Below are 22,959 nucleotides of genomic sequence, written 5' to 3' on the forward strand. Positions count from 1 at the left end.
GATGGACGGGGATTTGAATCAAAGCTTCGAAAGGCTGTTTACTGATGTCCATGTGATAGAAGTTGGAGAGGGTTCCAGCAGAGCAGGCATACAGTTTGTGGGGGCCTGAGGCCAAAACCAACAATTGGACGGTTACTCCTCTTCCTACCCGGGGGGAGTCCTGGTAGTAGGCTTTGATTTTTCTTTCTTGTTTTTCGGATTATTTCAGGGTGTAATCCAAATCTCATTTTATTTTGTAAAGTGTGAACCCTGTTATCCCGCATTTTAATAAAATTCTCTTTTCTTGTCGCATTTTAATTTTGTTTTGTTCTTTTCTCTTTCTGAACAGTTCTCTTTTTACTAGTTCTAACGACATGGCATGTACAACGGATCTTTGACCTAGTCTAATAAATCAATCTGACTCCGACTTAATTATAACAGAGATTGGTTATAACGATGAGTCTGAATATGACGAGGATGAAGCCTTCGAAGAAATAAACCGAGAATTATGCCAGTTCGAAGAGAAATCCAAGCCTAATCTGAATGACACCGAAGTTGTAAATCTAGGAGATGCAGATAATGTCAGAGAAACCAAAATCAGCATCCACATTGAGCCAAACATCAGGGAGAAATTAATCAAAGCCCTCATTGAGTTCAAAGATGTTTTTGCATGGTCATATGATGATATGCCGGGATTAAGCACCGATCTAGTGGTTCACAAATTGCCCACTGACCCGGCATACCCTCCGGTCAAGCAAAAACTGAGGAAGTTTAAGACGGATATGAGTGTGAAGATCAAAGAAGAAGTGACCAAACAACTGCAGACAAGAGTTATTCGGGTCACTCGATATCCCGATTGGTTGGCTAATGTGGTACCAGTGCCGAAGAACGACGGGAAAATCAGGGTATGTGTCGACTACCGCAATCTCAACAAGGCAAGTCCTAAGGATAATTTTCCATTGCCCAACATCCATATCTTGATCGATAATTGCACTGGGCGCGAGATCGGATCCTTTGTGGACTGCTATGCAGGATATCATCAGATCTTAATGGACGAAGAAGATGCGGAAAAGACGGCTTTCATTACGCCATCGGGAACTTACTGCTACTGAGTAATGCCATTCGGATTGAAGAATGCTGGGGCAATGTACATGCGAGCAATGACTACTGTGTTTCACGACATGATACACAAAGAAATTGAAGTGTACGTAGATGATGTGATCATAAAGTCTTGGTGTCAGGAAGACCATGTAGCAGACCTAAGGATGTTCTTTCAAAGACTTCGAAGGTATGATATTAAGCTCAACCCGGCCAAATGTGCCTTTGGGGTTCCATCAGGAAAGCTATTAGGATTCATCGTCAGTCGACAGGGTATTGAGTTGGACCTGTCCAAGATCAAATCCATCCAGGATTTGCCACCGTCAAGGAACAAAACGGAGGTAATGAGTCTATTGGGAAGACTAAATTATATCAGCAGGTTCATCGCTCAACTCACGGCGACTCGTGAACCCATATTTCGGCTGCTGAAAAAAGATGCTGCAGTAGACTGGACGGCGGAGTGTCAAGAGGCCTTCGACCATATCAAAGGGTATCTGTCAAATCCAACTGTGTTGGTCCCACCTGAGCCGGGAAGACCATTAATTCTTTATCTGACGGTCCTGGAGAATTCGTTTGGCTGCGTGTTGGGGCAACACGACATTACAGGAAGGAAGGAGCGGGCCATTTATTATCTTAGCAAGAATTTTACAGTATATGAGGTCAAGTACACTCAACTCGAGAGGACATGTTGCGCCCTCACTTGGGTGGCTCAGAAGTTGAAGCACTATTTATCCTCATATACTACTTATCTCATTTCTCGTTTAGATCCATTAAAATACATTTTCCAGAAACCTATGCCTACAGGGAGGTTAGCAAAATGGAAAATTTTGCTCACAGAGTTTAATATCGTCTATGTGATGAGGACGGCCATGAAAGCCCAAGAACTTGCCGATCACTTGGCCGAGAAGCCTGTTGATGAAGAATACGAGCCATTGAGGACGTATTTTCCGGACGAGGAAGTAATGCATGTAGGTGAGCTGGAATTACCAAAGGAACCAAGTTGGAAGCTTTTTTTTGATGGAGCCGCAAAAGCGAAAGGGGTTGGAATATGAGCGGTACTCATTTCGGAAATAGGACGTCACTATCCTGTTACAGCCCAACTACGTTTCTATTGTACCAACAACATGGCCGAGTATGAAGCATACATTTTGGGTCTACGACTAGCTGCAGACATGGATGTCCAGGACGTTTTGGTCTTGGGAGACTCGGACCTCCTGGTGTATCAGATTCAGGGTGAGCGGGAAACACGGGATTTGAAACTCATACCATATTGACAATGTTTGCACGATCTGAGCAAGCGATTTCGATCAGTGGAATTCAGACACATCCCGAGAGTTCATAATGAGGTTACCGATGCATTGGCCACCTTAGCATCAATGTTACACTACCCCGACAAAATGTATGTTGACCCCTTGCACATTCAGGTTCGTGATCAGCATGCTTATTGCAACGTGGTAGAGGAGGAAGTGGATGGAGAACCATGGTTTCATGACATAAAGGAGTACCTCAAGATGGGGATATATCCGGAGCAGGCCACCGGAGACCAAAAAAGAGCTATTCAGCGTTTGTCAAATGGTTTCTTCCTCAGTGGAGGAGTGTTGTACAGAAGAACCCCAGACTTGGGATTGCTAAGATGTATAGACGCCGGTCAAGCCACGACAGTTATGGCAGAGGTGCATGCTGGAGTCTGTGGGCCACATATGAGTGGATATGTATTGGCAAAGAAGATTCTTCGAGTAGGGTACTATTGGCTCACTATGGAGCACGATTGTATCAATTTCGTGAGGAAATGCCATCAATGTCAGATACACGGAGATCTGATTCATTCTCCGCCGACGGAATTGCATACAATGTCAGCGCCATGACCATTTGTTGCATGGGGCATGGATGTCATTGGGCCTATTGAGCCGACAGCGACCAACGACCATAGGTTCATTCTGGTGACCATCGATTACTTCACCAAGTGGGTGGGAGCTAAAACTTTCAAGTCGGTAACCAAGAAGGCAGTGGTGGATTTTGTTCACTCCCATATCATCTGCAGATTTGGGGTCCCAAAAGTGATCATCACGGATAATGGTGCAAATCTTAACAGCAATTTGATGAGGGAGGTATACCAACAGTTTAAGATTACACACCGCAATTCCACCCCATATCGTCCCAAGGCGAATGGAGCAGTTGAAGCAGCCAATAAGAACATCAAGAAGATATTGAGGAAGATGGTAGAAGGATCTAGACAATGGCATGAGAAATTACCCTTTGCCTTGTTGGGTTATCGCACTACAGTCCGGACTTCCATAGGTGCAACTCCTTATTTGTTGGTATATGGAACTGAAGCAGTAATACCAGCAGAGGTCGAAATTCCGTCCCTCCGAATTGTCGCTGAAGCCGGGATTGACGACGATGAATAGGTCAAAGCTCGACTGAAGCAGCTGAACTTAATAGATGAAAAAAGATTGACAGTAGTGTGTCATGGCCAGTTGTATCAAAAAAGAATGGCGAGGGCATACAATAAGAAGGTGCGCCCCAGAAAATTTGAAGTAGGGCAACAAGTATTGAAACGGATCCTCCCACATCAGATCGAAGCAAAAGGCAAGTTCGCCCCAAATTGGCAAGGGCCTTATGTTGTGACCAGAGTGTTATCCAACGGCGCTTTATGTCTAACAGATATTGAAGGAAGATGTGTCGACATGGCTATCAATTCTGATGCAGTCAAAAGATATTATGTGTAATTTCTTTGATTATGATAGTTATTGGTTCGTTTGTTTGTACTTGGTACTTATTGGATAATGAAATGACGGAGGCAATTCTTTCTTCTATCCAAACACTTTTAACCCTCGCTTCCCCTTTTGAGCCTTTTTATTCTTTCATACCCCTCTTTTGGAGTCACTAATGAAAAAATATATGAAAAAAAAGAAGAAAAGAAAAATGAAAACAAGATAAAGGTCATAAGAAAAACAAAGGAATGTAGGAACTACGTTTGACCTGATTCCTCAAAGAGGATACGTAGGCGCCTCACGGCTCGATCATAGTGCATCGTAGTGTGCATAGTGTGCATAGCTCAACATAGTGTAAATATAAAAATTCCCCAAGCAAGAAAACTGGGGCAGGAGTTATGTTTTAAAAGTTTCAAAAAGGTTTGATTCCAAGAGTTGTAACATTTCACCCATCAAAGTTATGTTAAATGTTTGACAGCCTTTCTTTTAACCATACACAAAACCAACATCGATGTCCAAAAATACCTCCCAATCAATATCCGAGAGGTGCCAAGTCAGGCAAATGGAAGCCGAGAATAATACACTGATCCCCAGAAAAGAAGAGGATCATAAACTGGAAATGAATTAATAGCCGAAAAGAATCTCCGGAAGAGAGAGTTATATCGGCAGCACTCCAATCCCCCGCTGAAAAAATAAAATGAGAGAGTCTTATCGGTGAAAACCTTCACGGGCACCATAAGGCGACGAAAGATGAGAGAAATAAAACGAGAGAGTCTTATCGGTGAAAACCTTCACAGGCACCATAAAGCGACGGGAGCTGAGAGAAAGGAGAGAGTCTTATTAGTGAAAACCCCTCGAAGGGCACTATAAGACGACAAGATAGATTGGCAAAAAGGATCCGCATTTGCGAAGCGGTGGGCACCTATTTATCCCCAGCAAGTGAGGCCATCAGGAAGATTGATTGATACAAATAGACTGGGTCGATTAATCCGTAATGCACGACATGATCATTGGACCAGTCATACCATCCAGATAAGTTCTTTCCTTTTCTTCTCCCCCAACATTTGTTCAGAAAGATTTTTCTCTTTTTCTATCTTTTTCATTTCTTTGTCTAAAAAGACTTTTTCCAGAAATTTGTTTTGAAAAGGATTTTTCAGAGTTTACTACTAGGGGCCAAAATGGTACAAAGCAAAATGTGAATGGGACAGGCCAAAGCCAAGGCAATAAGACAAAAGGCGTTTGTTGCAAAACCAAATGACAAACTGGCCTAGAAAGTTAAGGGGGACATGAAGAAAAGCAGAAAACGACGGTTGAGGGACTTATGGACCAAGTTCCAAGAAGATCCCCAGCAGAACTTCGATAGATCACGGACCAAGGTCCGAGGTGGTCAGACACCACAGAAAGGGGGAAGGAGGAAGAGAGAATTAATCCGTAGCAAGATAACCCCAACAGTCCTATCCTCAATAACGTTATACCCAGGTGATAACATTTTATGCCCTGCAGTGCTGGGAGAAAATAAACTTTTAAGGGAGTAGTTTTGGAGTTGAAGAGGACTCCCACAGCATGTTTTGAAACAAAAGAGCGGGGAAGGGATAAATGGAAAACCATCCCCAGCAGAAATACCATCCCCAACAGGCATATCATCCCCAACAAGCAACTTTATCCCCAACCAGTTTTGGGAGAACAGAGCAAGGGAAAGAAAGAAAAAATCATCCCCCAGCACGAGTGACACGGCCACTCACCATGTTAAAACTAACAAAATTTTCTTTGATTGCTACAGGAAAATAAAGGTTGAGGATGGCAGAAAAACACGCCACAAGGAAGGTCACCAAAACTGGGGCAGAAAATTTTCTGCCGTTGTCAAAATATTTCTCAGAGGAACGAGGAAATAAATTCAAATACTTTTATGTCTTAGTTAAATATGCGCCCACCTGTATAATGAGAGGAATATTTTCATGTCTTAGTTAAATAGGCACCCACCTATATAATGAGAGGAATATTTTCATGCTTTAGATATATAGACGCCCACCTGTATAATGAGAGGAATATTTTCATGCTTTAGATAAATAGGCGCCCACCTGTATAATGAGAGGAATATTTTCATGTCTTAGTTAAATATGCGCCCACCTGTATAATGAGAGAAATATTTTCATGTCTTATTTAAATAGGCGCCCACCTGTATAATGAGAGGAATATTTTCATGTCTTATTTAAATAGGCGTCCACCTGTATAATGAGAGGAATATTTTCATGCTTTAGATAAATAGGCGCCCACCTATATAATGAGAGGAATATTTTCATGCTTTAGATAAATAGGCGCCCACCTGTATAATGAGAGGAATATTTTCATGTCTTAATTAAATAGGCGCCCACCTGTATAATGAGAGGAATATTTTCATGTCTTAGTTAAATAGGCGCCCACCTGTATAATGAGAGGAATATTTTCATGTCTTAGTTAAATAGGCGCCCACCTGTATAATAAGAGGAATATTTTCATGCTTTAGATAAATAGGCGTCCACCTGTATAATGAGAGGAATATTTTCATGCTTTAGATAAATAGGCGCCCACCTGTATAATGAGAGGAATATTTTCATGTCTTAGTTAAATAGGCGCCCACCTGTATAATGAGAGGAATATTTTCATGTCTTAGTTAAATAGGCGTCCACCTGTATAATGAGAGGAATATTTTCATGTCTTAGTTAAATAGGCGCCCACCTGTATAATGAGAGGAATATTTTCATGTCTTAGTTAAATAGGCGCCCACCTGTATAATGAGAGGAATATTTTCATGTCTTAGTTAAATAGGCGCCCACCTGTATAATGAGAGGAATATTTTCATGTCTTAGTTAAATAGGCGCCCACCTGTATAATGAGAGGAATATTTTCATGTCTTAGTTAAATAGGCGCCCACCTGTATAATGAGAGGAATATTTTCATGTCTTAGTTAAATAGGCGCCCACCTGTATAATGAGAGGAATATTTTCATGTCTTAGTTAAATAGGCGCCCACCTGTATAATGAGAGGAATATTTTCATGTCTTAGTTAAATAGGCGCCCACCTGTATAATGAGAGGAATATTTTCATGTCTTAGTTAAATAGGCGCCCACCTGTATAATGAGAGGAATATTTTCATGTCTTAGTTAAATAGGCGCCCACCTGTATAATGAGAGGAATATTTTCATGTCTTAGTTAAATAGGCGCCCACCTGTATAATGAGAGGAATATTTTCATGTCTTAGTTAAATAGGCGCCCACCTGTATAATGAGAGGAATATTTTCATGTCTTAGTTAAATAGGCGCCCACCTGTATAATGAGAGGAATATTTTCATGTCTTAGTTAAATAGGCGCCCACCTGTATAATGAGAGGAATATTTTCATGTCTTAGTTAAATAGGCGCCCACCTGTATAATGAGAGGAATATTTTCATGTCTTAGTTAAATAGGCGCCCACCTGTATAATGAGAGGAATATTTTCATGTCTTAGTTAAATAGGCGCCCACCTGTATAATGAGAGGAATATTTTCATGTCTTAGTTAAATAGGCGCCCACCTGTATAATGAGAGGAATATTTTCATGTCTTAGTTAAATAGGCGCCCACCTGTATAATGAGAGGAATATTTTCATGTCTTAGTTAAATAGGCGCCCACCTGTATAATGAGAGGAATATTTTCATGTCTTAGTTAAATAGGCGCCCACCTGTATAATGAGAGGAATATTTTCATGTCTTAGTTAAATAGGCGCCCACCTGTATAATGAGAGGAATATTTTCATGTCTTAGTTAAATAGGCGCCCACCTGTATAATGAGAGGAATATTTTCATGTCTTAGTTAAATAGGCGCCCACCTGTATAATGAGAGGAATATTTTCATGTCTTAGTTAAATAGGCGCCCACCTGTATAATGAGAGGAATATTTTCATGTCTTAGTTAAATAGGCGCCCACCTGTATAATGAGAGGAATATTTTCATGTCTTAGTTAAATAGGCGCCCACCTGTATAATGAGAGGAATATTTTCATGTCTTAGTTAAATAGGCGCCCACCTGTATAATGAGAGGAATATTTTCATGTCTTAGTTAAATTTTATAATTTATTTAGGATTTTTTGTTTAAATTTTGATAATTAAAATAAAATAAGGAAAATGGGTGAAAAATGAAGGAAATCGGGATTGGGCCACCCTAGGTGAACCCAAATCCAGGCCCAAAGCAACCCCATATCCGGTCCAATTTGGTCAAGTTTCCAGACGCCTCAAACAGCGTCGTTTTGGTTCCTTTTAATCGGAGCCGTTGGATTAAATCAATCCAACGGCCAGGGTCTCATCTCCCTTACCCGTTTCCTGAACCCGACCCGTTGCCTGGTTCGAACCGACCCCCTACTTAACCAAACGACGTCGTATTGTTAAGCTCCCCTAATCCTGGCCATCGATCTTGATTGATCCAGCGGCCAGGATTAAACCACCCACCCCGTATATAAGGCCCAATCCGTCACCCCACGCCCCAAACCAAACCCCTCCTCGCCCACTGTTCACCTTCGTCCCAGAACCCCCCTCTCAAACCCTAGCCGCCTTAGGATTCCCCCACCGTAAACCTGACAACCACGGCTCCGATGACTACCAAAATAACACCCCTAATGCACCCAACCACCCTGAACACGAATCCGTTAACCATTTACCTCGAATCACCCTGCAGCTTCTCGAATCTTCAATCGAAGATTCGAGCAAAAACTAGATCTACACCCACCGACCCCAAACTCATACCACAACACCTCCTGACCTCCCTCACACCCTAAACGTTGTTGGTTCCATTCGAATCTGACCAGAACTGAACGAATCCCAAACCAAGAACCCTAAAAAGACCAAAAGTGGAGGTCTGTCCGAATTGAAAGACGATATGGGGGCTAATCGACCTTAGTCGAAGTGTTCTCAGTTGAGAACACTCGATTAAGGTCCATTCGACCCCAAAAATGGTCGATTCCAAGTTCGAGCCTGGGTCAGTTTTGATTTCAAATCCCTGAGGTAATTTTTGTCCTTTATTTTGTTCTCCTATAAATTCTATCTGTTTTTCATGTTTAGTTTGGTTTGTTTCTGATTTTTTGTCAATTCTGTGAACCCTGAGATAGTGTTTAGTTTGTTTTGGTGTTTTATATTGCCTGCTGTATATTATAGCTTGTATAGTCGTTTAAATAAGTGTCGTCAATTAATTTGTTTGAAATTAGAGGAAAACAGGACAGTAGCTCATTAATACCCTCCATGTATATTTGCCAGGACAATAATTCATCAAAATCTATATGCTAACTTATAATGAACCTTTGGGATATGTTCAGTTTTGTCTGTGAATTAGACTACTCATTCATTCAGTAACATCATGATTTTCAAAGAAGCCTGTTCATTATTCATCACTGCTTCGAGCTTAGCCTGTTGGCTGTTGTCTTTAGCATTTGTTGGCTCTGAGTTGGTCAGGATTGGCTCCCAATATGACCAACTCATACCATTTGATTAGCACCCCTGTTTGTGATCTGATTTTTGAGTTGAACTTAGTTTAGGAATTGGATATAGCTGTAGAAACCTAACAGGAATCAGTGTTAGGCTTAAGATGATTAGCTAATAGTCAGTGATTAGTTGAATTTAGAGGGGTTTATCTAATGACTATTAAGAGTTAGGGTAATACAGTAATATGCAAGGTTTAAGGGTAATTTTGGGAGTTTAGTAGTATGTTAACAGGCTGTTAAAGCTGGGGACTGCCTAGGGGTCATTTATTAAACTTATTTTAATGACAATGGGGAACAAAACAACAAGCATGAGAATTAAGTGAATATTATAATACACCCATGACTCTTGATTAAAACAAATAGGACAAGCATGGGGAACAATATAGTAGCATCAAGAAAAGGCACTTAGGCATTGGAATTAAGGGGTATGGGCAGAAAAAGTCTGAAGGGATCAAGGCAGCCTGGGGGCTTGCCATTTCTGGCTTATAAATAGTCTGATTTTTAGAGTTAAAGGGGCTGGACAGTTAAGTTGAGGGCTGGACAGTTTTTAGTGTTGAGAGAAAAAGAAAAAGCAAAAACAAGGCTGGACTTTCAAACCTTGAATAGGTCAGCCTAATTTCAGAGTAATAGAGAGCTAAGAGGTGCTGGATTTTTGAACATAACAATCAGAAACCACTGCTTTTCTGCATCTGTTTCCTTCTCTGCTTAGCCTGTATTTGTTGGGACACTGCTGGGTTTCAACTTAGTTTTCTTGGTTTCTCTGTTGATATAACACTGTTTCAGTTGGGTGTTTTGGGTTTTCTGAAAGTTCACTGGACTTCTGTTTGGTTTAAATCTGCTGTTGGTTTCTCCTACTGGGTATTATTGGATTTTGCTTTGCTGGGCCTGCTGTTAGTAACAAAAAATCTGACTGCTGGGGTTGTGTTACTGTTTTCTATTGCTGCTGTTGATGTGTGTGTGCTACTGCTTTCCACTAATCATTCCTCTTCTTCTTTTGCTTTCCTATACCAGGTACACGACTGATACACTGTCAATGTAAGCTGAAATTTGAAGCATGAATACAAAGAAAATTGGAAGAGTTGAAGTTATTTCGAATTAGCTGTAGAAATGCACTGAAAATTGGTTGTCTGCATGATAATTTACTTTCTCTAATAGAACTATGTAGTTAGTTGTAATGTAACTGAACCTTTATACATATCATTTAGTTGGAAAACTCTATGTGTTGCTTATAATTAAAAGGGATTAATGTTGTAGTTGTCGTGTTCTATTAGTTCATTATTGTTTTGCCAAGAAGCATGTTAGGTACCCAATAGTTACTTCCTTAAACAAATGGCCTGTTTTAAGTTGGTAGGAATATGGCTTGATTAAGACAAGCAGTACATTGCATTTCAGCCCCCCTTTTATAAATGTCAAACATATATCAAATAAGTTGAATAGGCCCAATTGGCATGAGGGTGGCCCAGGCCGAGTTGCACGTTATGCACATTGGGCCTGAGCTCGTAATATCTAAACGACTGCCCATATACGCGTTCATGTTCGGATTTTGCAAACCATATTCGGAACCCGACTATAACTAACTTGTAAGCATGTAAATAAAGTTGGATCGTTCTTCTTCTTTCATTATTAGAAACAAACTCAATAGAAAACATAGCCACTATAGGACGACCTTTTAAATAAAAATGAGACGAGCCTCGCCAGATAAAATGCACAGACTGCGGGACCCTCACAAAAATGCATGTGTTAAGTACTTAGAACTCGGGATAGGCCGCTTAGCGAACTCCACGGCCTTACCCAAAATAACAACACGCTAGTTCTTTAGGACCGTCTTAATTAATCTTACTTTCTTAAATTCGGGTGCGCATTTATGCGACCCAAATCCAAATCTCACGGAGTCGAAATGTGTCTCTAATCACGGGTACATTGATTGTGACGTGGTTCGAGATGCGTGCCCATGACGTTGCAATTTCCTTTTAAAAAATAAGAATGAGATGAGCCTCGCCGAATAAAAATACAAAATCGCGGGGCCCTCAGTAAATATTTGCTTAAAATTGCTTAGACTTCGGGATGGACCGTTTAGCAAGATTTCACGGCCCTACCCAAAGTAAATGATACGCTAGTCGCTTTAAGCGCGCCTTTAATAATTTAATTTTCTTAAACTCGGGTGCACATTTATGTGACCCAAATCCAAATCTCAACAGAGTCAAAGTGTGTCGACGACCACGGGTACATTGATTGTGACGCGGTTCGAGATACATTTTCACAACGTTGCAATTCCCTGTAAAATAATAATAAATAATAATGAAAGCGGTAAAGAGTTAAAATCTGCACATAAGTTCATATTTGTATAAAATCAGATAATCAAGCCGAACATGACAGTTGAGCGACCGTGCTAGAACCACGGAACTCGGGAATGCCTAACACCTTCTCCCGGGTTAACTGAATTCCTTATCCGGATTTCTGGTTCGTGGACTGTAATACAGAGTCATTCTTTCCTCGATCTGGGATTAAATTGGTGACTTGGGACACCCTAAATCTCCCAAGTGGCGACTCTGAAATAAATAAACAAATCCCGTTTCGATTGTCCTTTAATTGGAAAAACTCCTTCACCCCCTTGCGGGGGCGGAAAAAGGAGGTGTGACACTGTTTCATGTGCATGTGATATTCATTCCTGAGTATGAGAGTTGTTGATTGCTAATTGCCCCATTGTTATATGATTAATAACAAAGTGTGTGAATTTTGGGGCACTTCTTTGCTAGTGATGTACAATGAAATTTTTGTGGTCACGAAGTTTCGATTTTCAATGTTTGAGTATGAGTAAAAGAAAGGATCTCTGAATGTCATGGTTGATCTCAGCGAAATCTGCTTGTTGAGAAGTTTTGAACTGGTTTTGATTGCTTATGTGTTAAGATCGAACCATTTCTCTTCTTTGCTCGAGGACAAGCAAAACCCTAAGTGTGTAGTAGTGATGTTTGGCATAATTCTCTATATTTTGATAGTAGTTTAACCTCATTCTCAAGTATTCTTGAATAGTTTAATTTAGTGGTTAAAACTCACTAAAAATGTGCTTAATCGATGCTCTTTTTGGTCGATAGAGAGTTGAAAGAAGAATTAAAGGAATTTTTGAAGTTTTGGGACTAAAATCTGCTCAAATTAAAGAAAAAAACAAAATGCAAAAACAACGCATTTTTCCTCTAATGTGTGCTCAGTGTGCGCTCATCTAGACAAGGTCAAATGTAGAGCTGGTGCGCGCTCGGTGTGAACTTGGCGCGCGAGCAGAAATTTTTTGGGCCAAAATTATAAAGATATTTTGGTTTTTGGAGCAAATTTTACACGATATAAAAGCTTCTTCTTACCTCATAGCCACACTCTCGACCTGGAAAGAAGAGAACACTACTTTCGAAGCAAGTAAGGGCTTGAAAGAATCCAAAAACCATCATAATCGAAGATTTGAAGAGTTTATCTTAACTTTTCTTATTTTTCGTTTATTATGGAGATTGTTTTGAGAATAGTTATTATATATTTTAGTACAAATATGAGTAGCTAAATTCACTATCTAGGGTATTAATGAACTCGTTGTTGGACAGTTTTGAGTAAATATTCCTAAATCATTGATACTTATTCTATTGTTTTTGCTGCAATTTTAATGAATTTAATTGTTTGAGTTCGAAATTGTTTATACCCTATTTCTTGTTGTTCTTGAAAAAGATTGACAAGATTGGGTCAGTCCAAGTCATTAGAAACTAGGAAATATTTTTTTTATTTGTTTGTCAAATATTGTAAAAGGCCTAGGGCTATGACCTTCACCTAGGTGTTTGCCTAACGGGTTCTAAACTTCAAAGCTTGTTTTGTTTGGTCGAGATGTATTATAGCTATCAACGCTCAAGTACCCACTCAATACCTCTCGGTAAGAGAGTGGTTTTGCCCAATTTGGTTTTCTCAAGTCCAAATGGGTATTGAACCAAACAGTTGATAAAATGCTCAAGTCTGGTTTTACTATCTCTAGGTTCAACCTTTTAATTGGGACTATCAATCTCTTGATTTCATCCCAAATTCTTGTTATCCAAGTTTCCCTAGACTAAATCTCTCTTTCTCAAGTAGAGACCAAATCAAATATGCATGAACTAATATTTGCAACCATTAATTCTATAATAAAAAGCAAGAACAAGCTAAATAACAAACACCCAACCATAAACAAGCCATAAATTAAACACCCATTAGGTTTACACACTAGAGTTGGGTCACAACCCTAGATAAAAATCTAGCTACTCATAATGAGTAATGAGGAAAATAGAGAAGAAATGATAATTAAATTCATATTGAAAGATTAGAAGATAAAAATTCCAATGTTAAATTACTAAAGTAAGCTAAAGTTGCCTAAAGCAGTAAAGAAAAATGGCTACAGCAGATGCAATATTCAAAACTTGGCCTAATTTCGTAAAAGAAGTCTATTTATACACAACTGAAATTTTCGGATAAAATTGCCCTTTCGGAGGTTCTGCGGCCGCACAATTCTGTGTACGGTCAGCACTTTTCTTCAGCTCTTGACAGAAGTGGATTCTACAGCCGCATAATTCTGGATTACGGTCGCATCTCTTGAGTTCTGCGGTTCGCATAATTCTGGGTGCAGTTGCACATTTGATTTCTGCGGCCGCACAATTATAGTGCGGTCCGCAGTTCTTGTTGGGCTTGAATTTGGAACTCTTTGAACTTTGACTTTTGCGGCCGCACAATTATTCTGCGGTCCGCACTTTACACTGAAGCTCTGTTGATATTTCTGCATATTCTGCGGCCGCAGATAGAATTCTGCGGTCCGCACTTGAGCCTGGGTGCTTGATTTTGTCCTTGTTCAAAAGCACTCCTTCTTGAGTTGGATTTTATCGTAATGGCTCATTTTCCAATACTCCTGCAAGTAAGCATATTTTATCAGTTTTCGAAAATACAATTAAATATTTTCGGACTAAATGGAAGTAAAAAGGCTCTAATAAGTAGTCAAAATTTCCACTTCGGACTAAAATGAAGTAAAAAGACGCTAATAAGTAGTCAAAATCCCCACTTATCAGACATCATGATTCGATTGTGACCTAGAATTGGACGAGTTTATTATCTTGATTATTTTAGGAAATATATTTCAAGAATGGTGTCGTTAGTAGTTTGGAAACTCTAGCGAATAACTTTAGGTCCAAGGTTGATAGAATAATGTCAAACAAAGTTTCAGGATTTCACTCAGAGTTAGCCTGGCAATTGGGGGATTCTCTACCTTAGGCCTTTTTATCATCTACAAATTTTTTAAGTTATTCTTGACTTCCAGTTTAGTTTGTTGTTAGTTAATCGAATCTAATTCATTATATAATATCTACAAAATCCAAGTATATTTGTCCCTCTTTATTCAACTTAGATTATTTAACAATTGAGTCAACTAGAACGCTTCATAGCTCCCTATGAGTATCGACCCCGATTCATAATTGGGTAAATTATATTGCATACGACCGTAGCATATTTCTTATCGAGATGTGTTTTGGACGTCATCACCTATTAGTTTCTTATGCGTTGAAAGATCCCAAAACAAATCAAAACAAACTCACCAGTCACCACAAAAAGCTAAAAGGCCTAATGGGGAACTCTCGGAGGGGCAAGTGCATAGATAGCCATTCTCGGGATGTTATTTAGTGATTAGCCAGTACTTATTTAGTTTTGAAATTTTAAACTAAAAATCTTAACTTCAGGACAATTCATGATATTTTTGTCCTGAAAAATTAAGCTAAAAACTGAAATTCAAGACGCATTGGCTAATTTCTAAATAACAGTCCTTTAGAGTGGCTACCTGGTATCATTTCTACACTTACTTCCGGAAGCCAAGTATTACTGACACTTCAACTGGACTTGCTGGATTAGGAGACAGAAAGTAACAACTTGCTTTCTCTGCACTCTCTAGAGTATAGTAATAGACACTTTTCGTTCCATCAATGGCGTTTGATTGAGCATAGAATTTAATAAAGAAAAACAATTAGCACATACCAAAAGTACTTTAGAACTTATGGTATAAAAATGTCATGATATTTATATGATCATACATTTCTTTCCTTAAGAAAAATGAGAAGTATAGAGTTAAAGAGTTTCAAATAGTATTTAAATGTGACATTCTTTTTTAGATATACTATAGTGACATATAAAAGGGACATTGAAAATAAAACAGTCCAAGACTCTTTGAGAAATTTCAACAATCAATGATAGACAAGTGTGTAGCCTAACAAACTAACCTTTAAAATCGTAAGATACAGTTTTACCTCTCTATATTAACATTCTTATATAATAGTCTCTCACTCTAAAAGTCAAGCTTTTTCGGAATCAAATGTCATGTTTTGTTATAATATATGTTCTCTATAACAGCAATTCGCTATAACATCTAAAAATATCCGGAACAAACGAGGCTGTTATAGAGAGGTTTGACTGTGTACTAATTCCATTTGGTTTATATTTTGTTCAAATCTATTTAGACAATTTCCATGAATGATCCACAAAAGTACATCGAAAAATATCTTAGTAAGTTGTTGAGTGTTGGTTATAAGCTGTTGTACCTGTGAAAATGATTTGAATCAATCACGTAGATTTAGATTCGTTATTCTTTCCCCACAAAAATCCAACTTATAGTTTCTTATGGTTGCTCCTTAAACTTGAATTGAATATTTAGATGAATATGAAGCTTAAAAGGACAGTTCGAAAGTGAAGAGATTACAATTTAAATTCTAGTGGTACAGTCAAATGATCATCTAATCAATTACTGCTATTATCTTGTTGATTTTTTCCTCTTTTTCTAATAACAGTGTTTATTACAGATTAGCTTCAAAAGACATTCATTTGTCACCAACGAAGTATCTCTCTCCATTATCAAGAAAATGGTTAAGAAATTAATTAGAAAAATTTATGCTTCTAGTCCCTCAAAAATCAATAAATTTCTATTTTGGTCCTTGTAATATCAGGTTAAGTACATTTAACTTTCAATTGGTTGGTCGTTGGACTATACATTTGAATTTGATCCCACTATTTGCATTTTTCTCAAAACATAATAACGAATTATTAATCACTACATCATTTAATTATTCACCTATTATGTTAAGTTTGTAATATTACTCCATATATGAGGGAAATATTCCTAAGAATAGTTCAAATGTACCACATTTCTCATCTAAATGGACAAAAAACATGCATTTTAATTGTTGGAGATTAAATATTCTTAATTATACATCACAAGCACCAAAATTAAAATTTATTAATATTTGAGTGACCAAAAGTGCTAATACTCCAGTGAATTATAACTTCTGACTTGTCAAACATGTCAAAGAAAGTGGTCTGATCCTCATTTATCACTTGTCTAACTTTGTATTCAATTGAAAGCAACTGTATATATTTTTTTGTAATATGAAAGCAAGTGATTTTTTCTTTATATCTACAAGCAACTGCATTCTATTTTTAAATAATGAAAGCAACTGTGTTAAATACCACGAGTAGTACACCATTGGTCCTTTTCAATACTAATTTTATTTTTTCCAAAATTTCGAAACTAATTTAATAAGAAAGTCAAATTTCAGATGCCCTACTCTACCCGGCCCCTTAGTACTATGAACAAAATTGCACACTATCCCCACCACCCCCATCGGCCATCGCCATTGATTTTAGTTCCATTATAACTCTTTCTCATATTCATAATTTCTTTTTAGTTTCCGAGTTCAGTTTCATGGATTTCCCGGCAAACCGATTCTCCGCCCATATTCCGGCGATTTTTGGTTCCCTACTTAACTCCCTCGGGCGACTTTCACCGGTCACCGGTGATCTCGGTGCAGCATCCGCCGGTGTGATTTTACTCGTAACCGTCGCAATCCCAGGGTTCTTTTACTTTAAGAAAAGCAAGAATAAACCTCAGTTTAATGTCGATCGTGAGTCGACAAAGGCTTCGACGTTTGATGCTCATGTGAATGGTACTAAAATTGTATGCTTTCATCAATTTGGCGTTTTGGTTTTGCCTAATAAGTTATCTTTATCTTTTCTTCTGATCAACTTGTGTACAAATTTACCTTGATATTTTCACCAAGCTTACACGATCTTGTAGAAATTTACATTCTTTTTTTTTTGCTTGAAGTTGAATATTGTGATAGTGTGCCGTTTTAATGTTTTTAATTTTAGATTTTAGTCTATTGGAGCCATGTATGGAAATTAATCCTCTAGTTTTTGCTACCCTTTTTCTGTTCTTGGGAAACTAGCGATCAGTAAATATTGTGTACTTTTATGCCCCAAGTTCTGGTAATGCACACGTCCCTGGTTTGAACCCTGCACATGACAAAAAACCTAGTATTTAAGTGACGAAGGGTAGATGAGTGGCTCATTATCCATTGAGTTTTGAACCGTGTTTTACTGGCCCTTAGGATTTCTTGGTCATAACAAATGTATTTTTGCCTCAAAGTACTTAATAGGGGCTCCTAATTCCCACACAGTGAAATGAGCTACCCAGGGAGTCAGGATAGTGTATTCTAGGATGTGCTTACAAAACTTTTGTGGAATTTCCGTTGCATTCTATCCGAGTGAATATCACGTCTCAACTGTTTGTTTGAATGATGATTGTAAGGAGGAGCGTGATGTGTGAGTCTCTTCTTCTTGATGCATGGTTATTTGGTCTAAATAGCATATTCACTTTGCTATTCTTCGTCAAGTTTCATCCTTAATCTGTCATAAATCCGTCTTGTAACTTATCAACCCATTTTATGAGCTTGAACTAAGCTCTTGTCTCATTAGGTAATTGGTAATATTGGTTGTCGGTATTGATCTTTTGAGGAGTTATAGATCTTGTACATAGGTAGGAAACCATGCTAAACTGATGCTGCAGAGATGATCTTCATTTTGTTTCCCTTGTTTTTTGCTCTCTGTTAATCTCATGCCATGTGATAGAAAACAAAGATTTTGGGGAAGGGTGAAAACAAGAAGCTGATGGGTATGAATTGTCATTGCTTTAGAAAAATTGCACCAGAGCACTACCAATTAAAGAAGCTGAAGTGAGATAATCACATATAAAAAATTAGCGTCTGGATTTGAAATCTTTACTGACTCATGTCACGCAAGGCTCGATAAATTTCAAAATAGTTCCTCTTCAGACATTCTTGAAATTTTACTTCAGTATGTAATGTTTAGATCTTTTTGATACACCTTCGATGTCTTTACATATTTGCAATTCGAAACTATATTTATCTTTGTTCTCATACTAAGTATTTCTCTGTGATCCACATATTTGCTTATAATCATGTCGCAGAATTTGTTGGAGGACGTATAAGTGAGATACTTGTCCATCGTGATGCTGAATATGCAGAAGAGTTGCAGCTCCAAGAAGCTTTACTAGCCTCCCTTTACACTGGTCCAAGCAGCAACTATGCATCTTCATCTATACAAGGAGGACCATTCTTGGCAACAGAGATGTTGAAGCTTGAAAAAGAAGGTGATGGCCAACTTAAAAGCTTCTGTGAGATTTGCTTGGATGACAAAGAAAGTTGGCAGATGTTTAGAAATGAGAGTTGTTCTCATTCCTTCTGTTATGAGTGCACAAGTAAGCATATCATTGCAAGGATTGCAGAAAAGCCAAAAGTTATTGGTTGCCCTGGAGTAAGTTGCAGTGCTGCACTTGATATTAGTGCTTGTAGGTTCATGATTCCCAAAGAGGCACTAATCCGGTGGGATGAATCGTTATGCCAGTCAATCATTCCTGACTCTCAAAAGCTGTACTGCCCTTTCCGTGATTGCTCAGCCCTGTTAGTTAATGATACTGGGGCTAGTATACAAAAGATAAAATGCCCTTTGTGCAAAAGATCATTTTGTGCAGCATGTCGAGTTCCATGGCATCCAGAGTTTACATGCAAAGAGTTCCAGAAACTGAACGCCAAAAAGGGGGGAAAAGAGGACATGGTGAAGACACTTGCCAAGAAGAAAAGCTGGCAGAAATGTCCTAATTGTAAAATATTTGTTGAGAAGACAGAGGGATGCATTCACATGACTTGCAGGTGTGAATATCAGTTCTGCTATAGGTGTGGTTCAAAATGGACTAGTTCTCATATTTGCCGTAAAAAATGACTCCATTGAGGTTCTCTGGAAAGTGACACTGGATGAAACTTTGCTTAGGGTCAGTTTAGCTAATACTAGATGTAGGTCTCAACTTCAATCTTTTGGAAGGACGCGGAAGTGTTCATGATGTACATAACAATCTGGATTTTTAGCTTTTGTCGATGGTTAGTTCTAACTTGCAGTGTTGGGTAACATAGTGCCTTTTGCTTATTTACAATGTTCTGAAGGAGACTTTGTGACTACTAACAAGATGACTATGATGGTACAGTACTAGTTTTTTCAGATTTGCAGTAAAAGAGTTAAAGAACATAGGAGACTCACTAGATCAATCTTCTTGACCATGGTATAGACCAAGGAATGTTCCAACAATTTTTACCTGAAAATTTGAATTGCGATATACTTCCGATTGGATTTTCTGAAACCATTCTAGTAAGTAATATTTATTTATAGTAGTTTGACATTTTAATTTTTTATTAGTTCTTTTAACTATTCTGCTACCACTTATGTAGTAGTACTATTTAATTTTTAAATGCTCATTTTGCCCCATTGAGATATTTTATAACTGTACAAATATCTATGCTCAAAATTTATCATTTCCTTTTCACAGAGACGAAGAGAATAACATTTTGAATCTCCATATTCAATCAAACATGATAGGAATCATAAACAAAAGAGGCTTTAGGTTACATTTGCACTAATCAGCCAAATTTTGAAGGATCGTTGGTAAGCTCTAAGTTCAAAATGGGGCCCGAGTGTTTGACCTAAGTGATTAAGACCTAACTAATTTGCAGTCTTAGAATTCTTCTTGGAGTACTTAGGAACTATTCACTTAAAATTCTCTTCTTTAACTATGAATCACTTCAGGCATTGTGATTTAGCAAAACAAAAAGAGGAATTTTCTCTTTCAGCATTTCATGGGTGAATAAATCCTAAGCTGCTAGAACTATCATCTGCAGAATTGACAGGTTTTGGACTGCAGGCCGTTCCGAGATGAATCCAAATCTGCAGTATTGACAGGTTCTCTGGAAAGTGGCAGTGGATGAAACTTTGATTAGGGTCAGTTTAGCTAATACTAGATGTAGGTCTCAACTTCAATCTTTTGAAGGATGCGGAAGTGTTCATGATGTACATAACAATCTGGATTTTTAGCTTTTGTCGATGGTAAGTTCTAACTTGCAGCGTTGGGTAACATAATGCCTTCTGCTTATTTACAATGTTCTGAAGGAAAGAGATGCACATAGGACTCCTTTTTGCCTTACTGTGGAGACTTTATGACTACTAAGTACCAACTAGATTACTATGGTGGTATGGTACTAGTGTTTTCAGATCAATCTTGTTGACCATGGCCGTAACACTCCTCAAATTTAAAAGTTTCAAGACACGCTAAATATAAAATTTAATTTTTTAAAATCTTAAATTATACTTCTACTACGGATTTAAACCCTTGTGATTGACTTTTGAATTACTTCTCTATTTATAAATAATTGGATATACAACTAAGAGAATATTAATAATTTTAATATTGTTAATTATTAAAAATGAGTACAATTAAATACTAGTTAAGTCCAAAAAAAAATAAAAAAAATAAAGAGAGCACATGATTAACCTAAAGCCCAAAATGGGCTGTTGTACGAAAAGGCTCAAAGCCTCGGACAAAATACCAAGAAGCATATTTTACTTTTAAAAGGTAAAAGGCTTAAAAAACCTTATACAAAAAAGAAGTAATCAGAACGCAACTTAACAGAGAACCACGAAACAGAGGCAGTCTTGCTGCTTACTCATGCAGACAACGAAAATTCTAGGTTTCTTTACAAATCATTAATCCTTGAATTCAGATATATAAAATTTTCTATTCTCAATTATCCTACAGTATAAGAATTGAATAGTTAATTCCCTTCTTTCTCTGTATCAACATTAAGTTCAATGTTTAGGTGTGAAACTTTGAAATTAATTAAGATGCACTAGTTGTTGTGGAATCGATTGGTTGACGAGTACAAATCTGACCGGAGCCTACGTATTGGATCGAGGAGTTTTGAGGTAAGTGAATATAACTCTTTACTAAAGTGGTTTAACTCACAAAAACATGCATACAAGGTGTTTGATGAATTGCTTTGTCACGCCCCGAACCTGGGCCTCGACGTAACACGACACTCGGTGCCTGACTACATGTGACCGAGCGAACCAACTGGCTGGCTGAATCAACATGTGATATCATAACATACTGAATGCGGAAGATAAACTAACACATGCTGATATACTGAAAGTCTGGATGATATAAATCAAAGTGCGAAAATACTAATACAATTCTGAAACATATTTGTAGCCAATATAGCTTAATATGAAAAGCCTGCAACTCTGTCTAACTATTACTCTAGTCTATGAAGCCTCTAATGAAGTACTGAAAACATTGACTGTTTGAAAATACTGAAGACTATAAGATAATTATGATTCCCCGAAAGAACTGGGGATCACCAAACAGCTGATACGAGAGTCCTAGCGCTTTGAATCGTCAACCTGTAAATCATTACTTGCATTGTGAGATGCAGGCCCCGGGCAAAAACGACGTCAGTACATTTGAATTGCACTGGTATGTAAAGCAACTGAAAGAAAGAATTAAAAATGCTGAAGCTGAAACTAAGCTGATAACTGAGAATTGATAATTGAAATGATAACTAGTAATTGAACTGAACAAAAGAAGTAAGGATATGAATAACCCATCTTCTGAATGATGAATAACCTGTTTATCTGAATATTAAACTGGGGCTTCAGGCCCAATATATATATATATATATATATATATATATATATATATATATATATATATGTGTGTGTGTGTGTGTGTGTGTGTGTGTGTGTGTGCACAACTGCGGCCTCGGGCCCAAAAATACATATACATATCTGCGCCCTCATGCCCAAAGATGCATAAAGCATAAACTGCGGCCTCAAGCCCAAATACAGGTGTTCGACATTCAGGAATTTAAAATTAGGAACTGAGAATGATACTGCAATACGTGATAGTAAAATACTGAATCACGCTGAGTTACATGATACTGAAATACTAGATCACACCAAGTTACATAATATTGGAATACTGAATCATACCGGGTCACATAATACTGGAATACTGAATAGGACTAGACTGAGACATGTATTCTTGAACTGATTATGAATACTGAAACTTCAACTGTTTATGGCATACAATAATCTATACTGAGACTCGGGGGCATCAAACCCGAGTCTATATTGAATACGCACTGAGCTCACAACGTTCAGAATGAAAGTCATGAGCGAGTTATGAAGCTAGAGAATAGAAGTTCTACAACTGTTCAAGGAACTAGGCTAAACTATTTTTCTGAGGCAATTAGTAACGTCGTAAAAGAAACGTAGTGTAGGGAGAATCATTAACATTCCCAAACATAGAGAGTTAGTCTCACATACCTTAACTTCCTGCTCTTGAGCATAATACAACATTCGCCAACCCTTTCAACTTTAATCTATACCAATACAAGTCAAAGGAATTCCAAATTAGCAACAATACCCATGTTTTGGTCACTTAGACATTTTATCAAACACTTGGTGAGTATAAAG

The 22,959-nt window shown here is 38.0% G+C and overlaps 1 protein-coding gene across 1 annotated transcript; it reads left to right on the forward strand.

Annotated features, from left to right (window-relative positions):
* Positions 1-16,844: 16,844 nt before the first annotated feature.
* On the forward strand, positions 16,845-19,581 carry LOC104240664 (E3 ubiquitin-protein ligase RSL1-like). Its single transcript, XM_009795533.2, has 2 exons — positions 16,845-17,246; positions 18,569-19,581. Exons 1-2 carry the CDS (start codon positions 17,006-17,008, stop codon positions 19,378-19,380), a joined length of 1,053 nt encoding a protein of 350 aa, XP_009793835.1. The 5' UTR covers positions 16,845-17,005; the 3' UTR covers positions 19,381-19,581.
* Positions 19,582-22,959: the final 3,378 nt, after the last annotated feature.

The sequence above is a fragment of the Nicotiana sylvestris genome, chromosome 4, assembly GCF_000393655.2.
Source record: "Nicotiana sylvestris chromosome 4, ASM39365v2, whole genome shotgun sequence".
NCBI lineage: Eukaryota > Viridiplantae > Streptophyta > Magnoliopsida > Solanales > Solanaceae > Nicotiana > Nicotiana sylvestris.

Coding starts and splice junctions, on each gene's coding strand:
- LOC104240664 (XM_009795533.2), top strand. CDS start 17,006: ATGGATTTCCCGGCAAACCGATTCTCCGCCCATATTCCGGCGATTTTT. Junction 17,247..18,568: donor GTTTGATGCTCATGTGAATG/GTACTAAAATTG, acceptor ATCATGTCGCAG/AATTTGTTGGAGGACGTATA.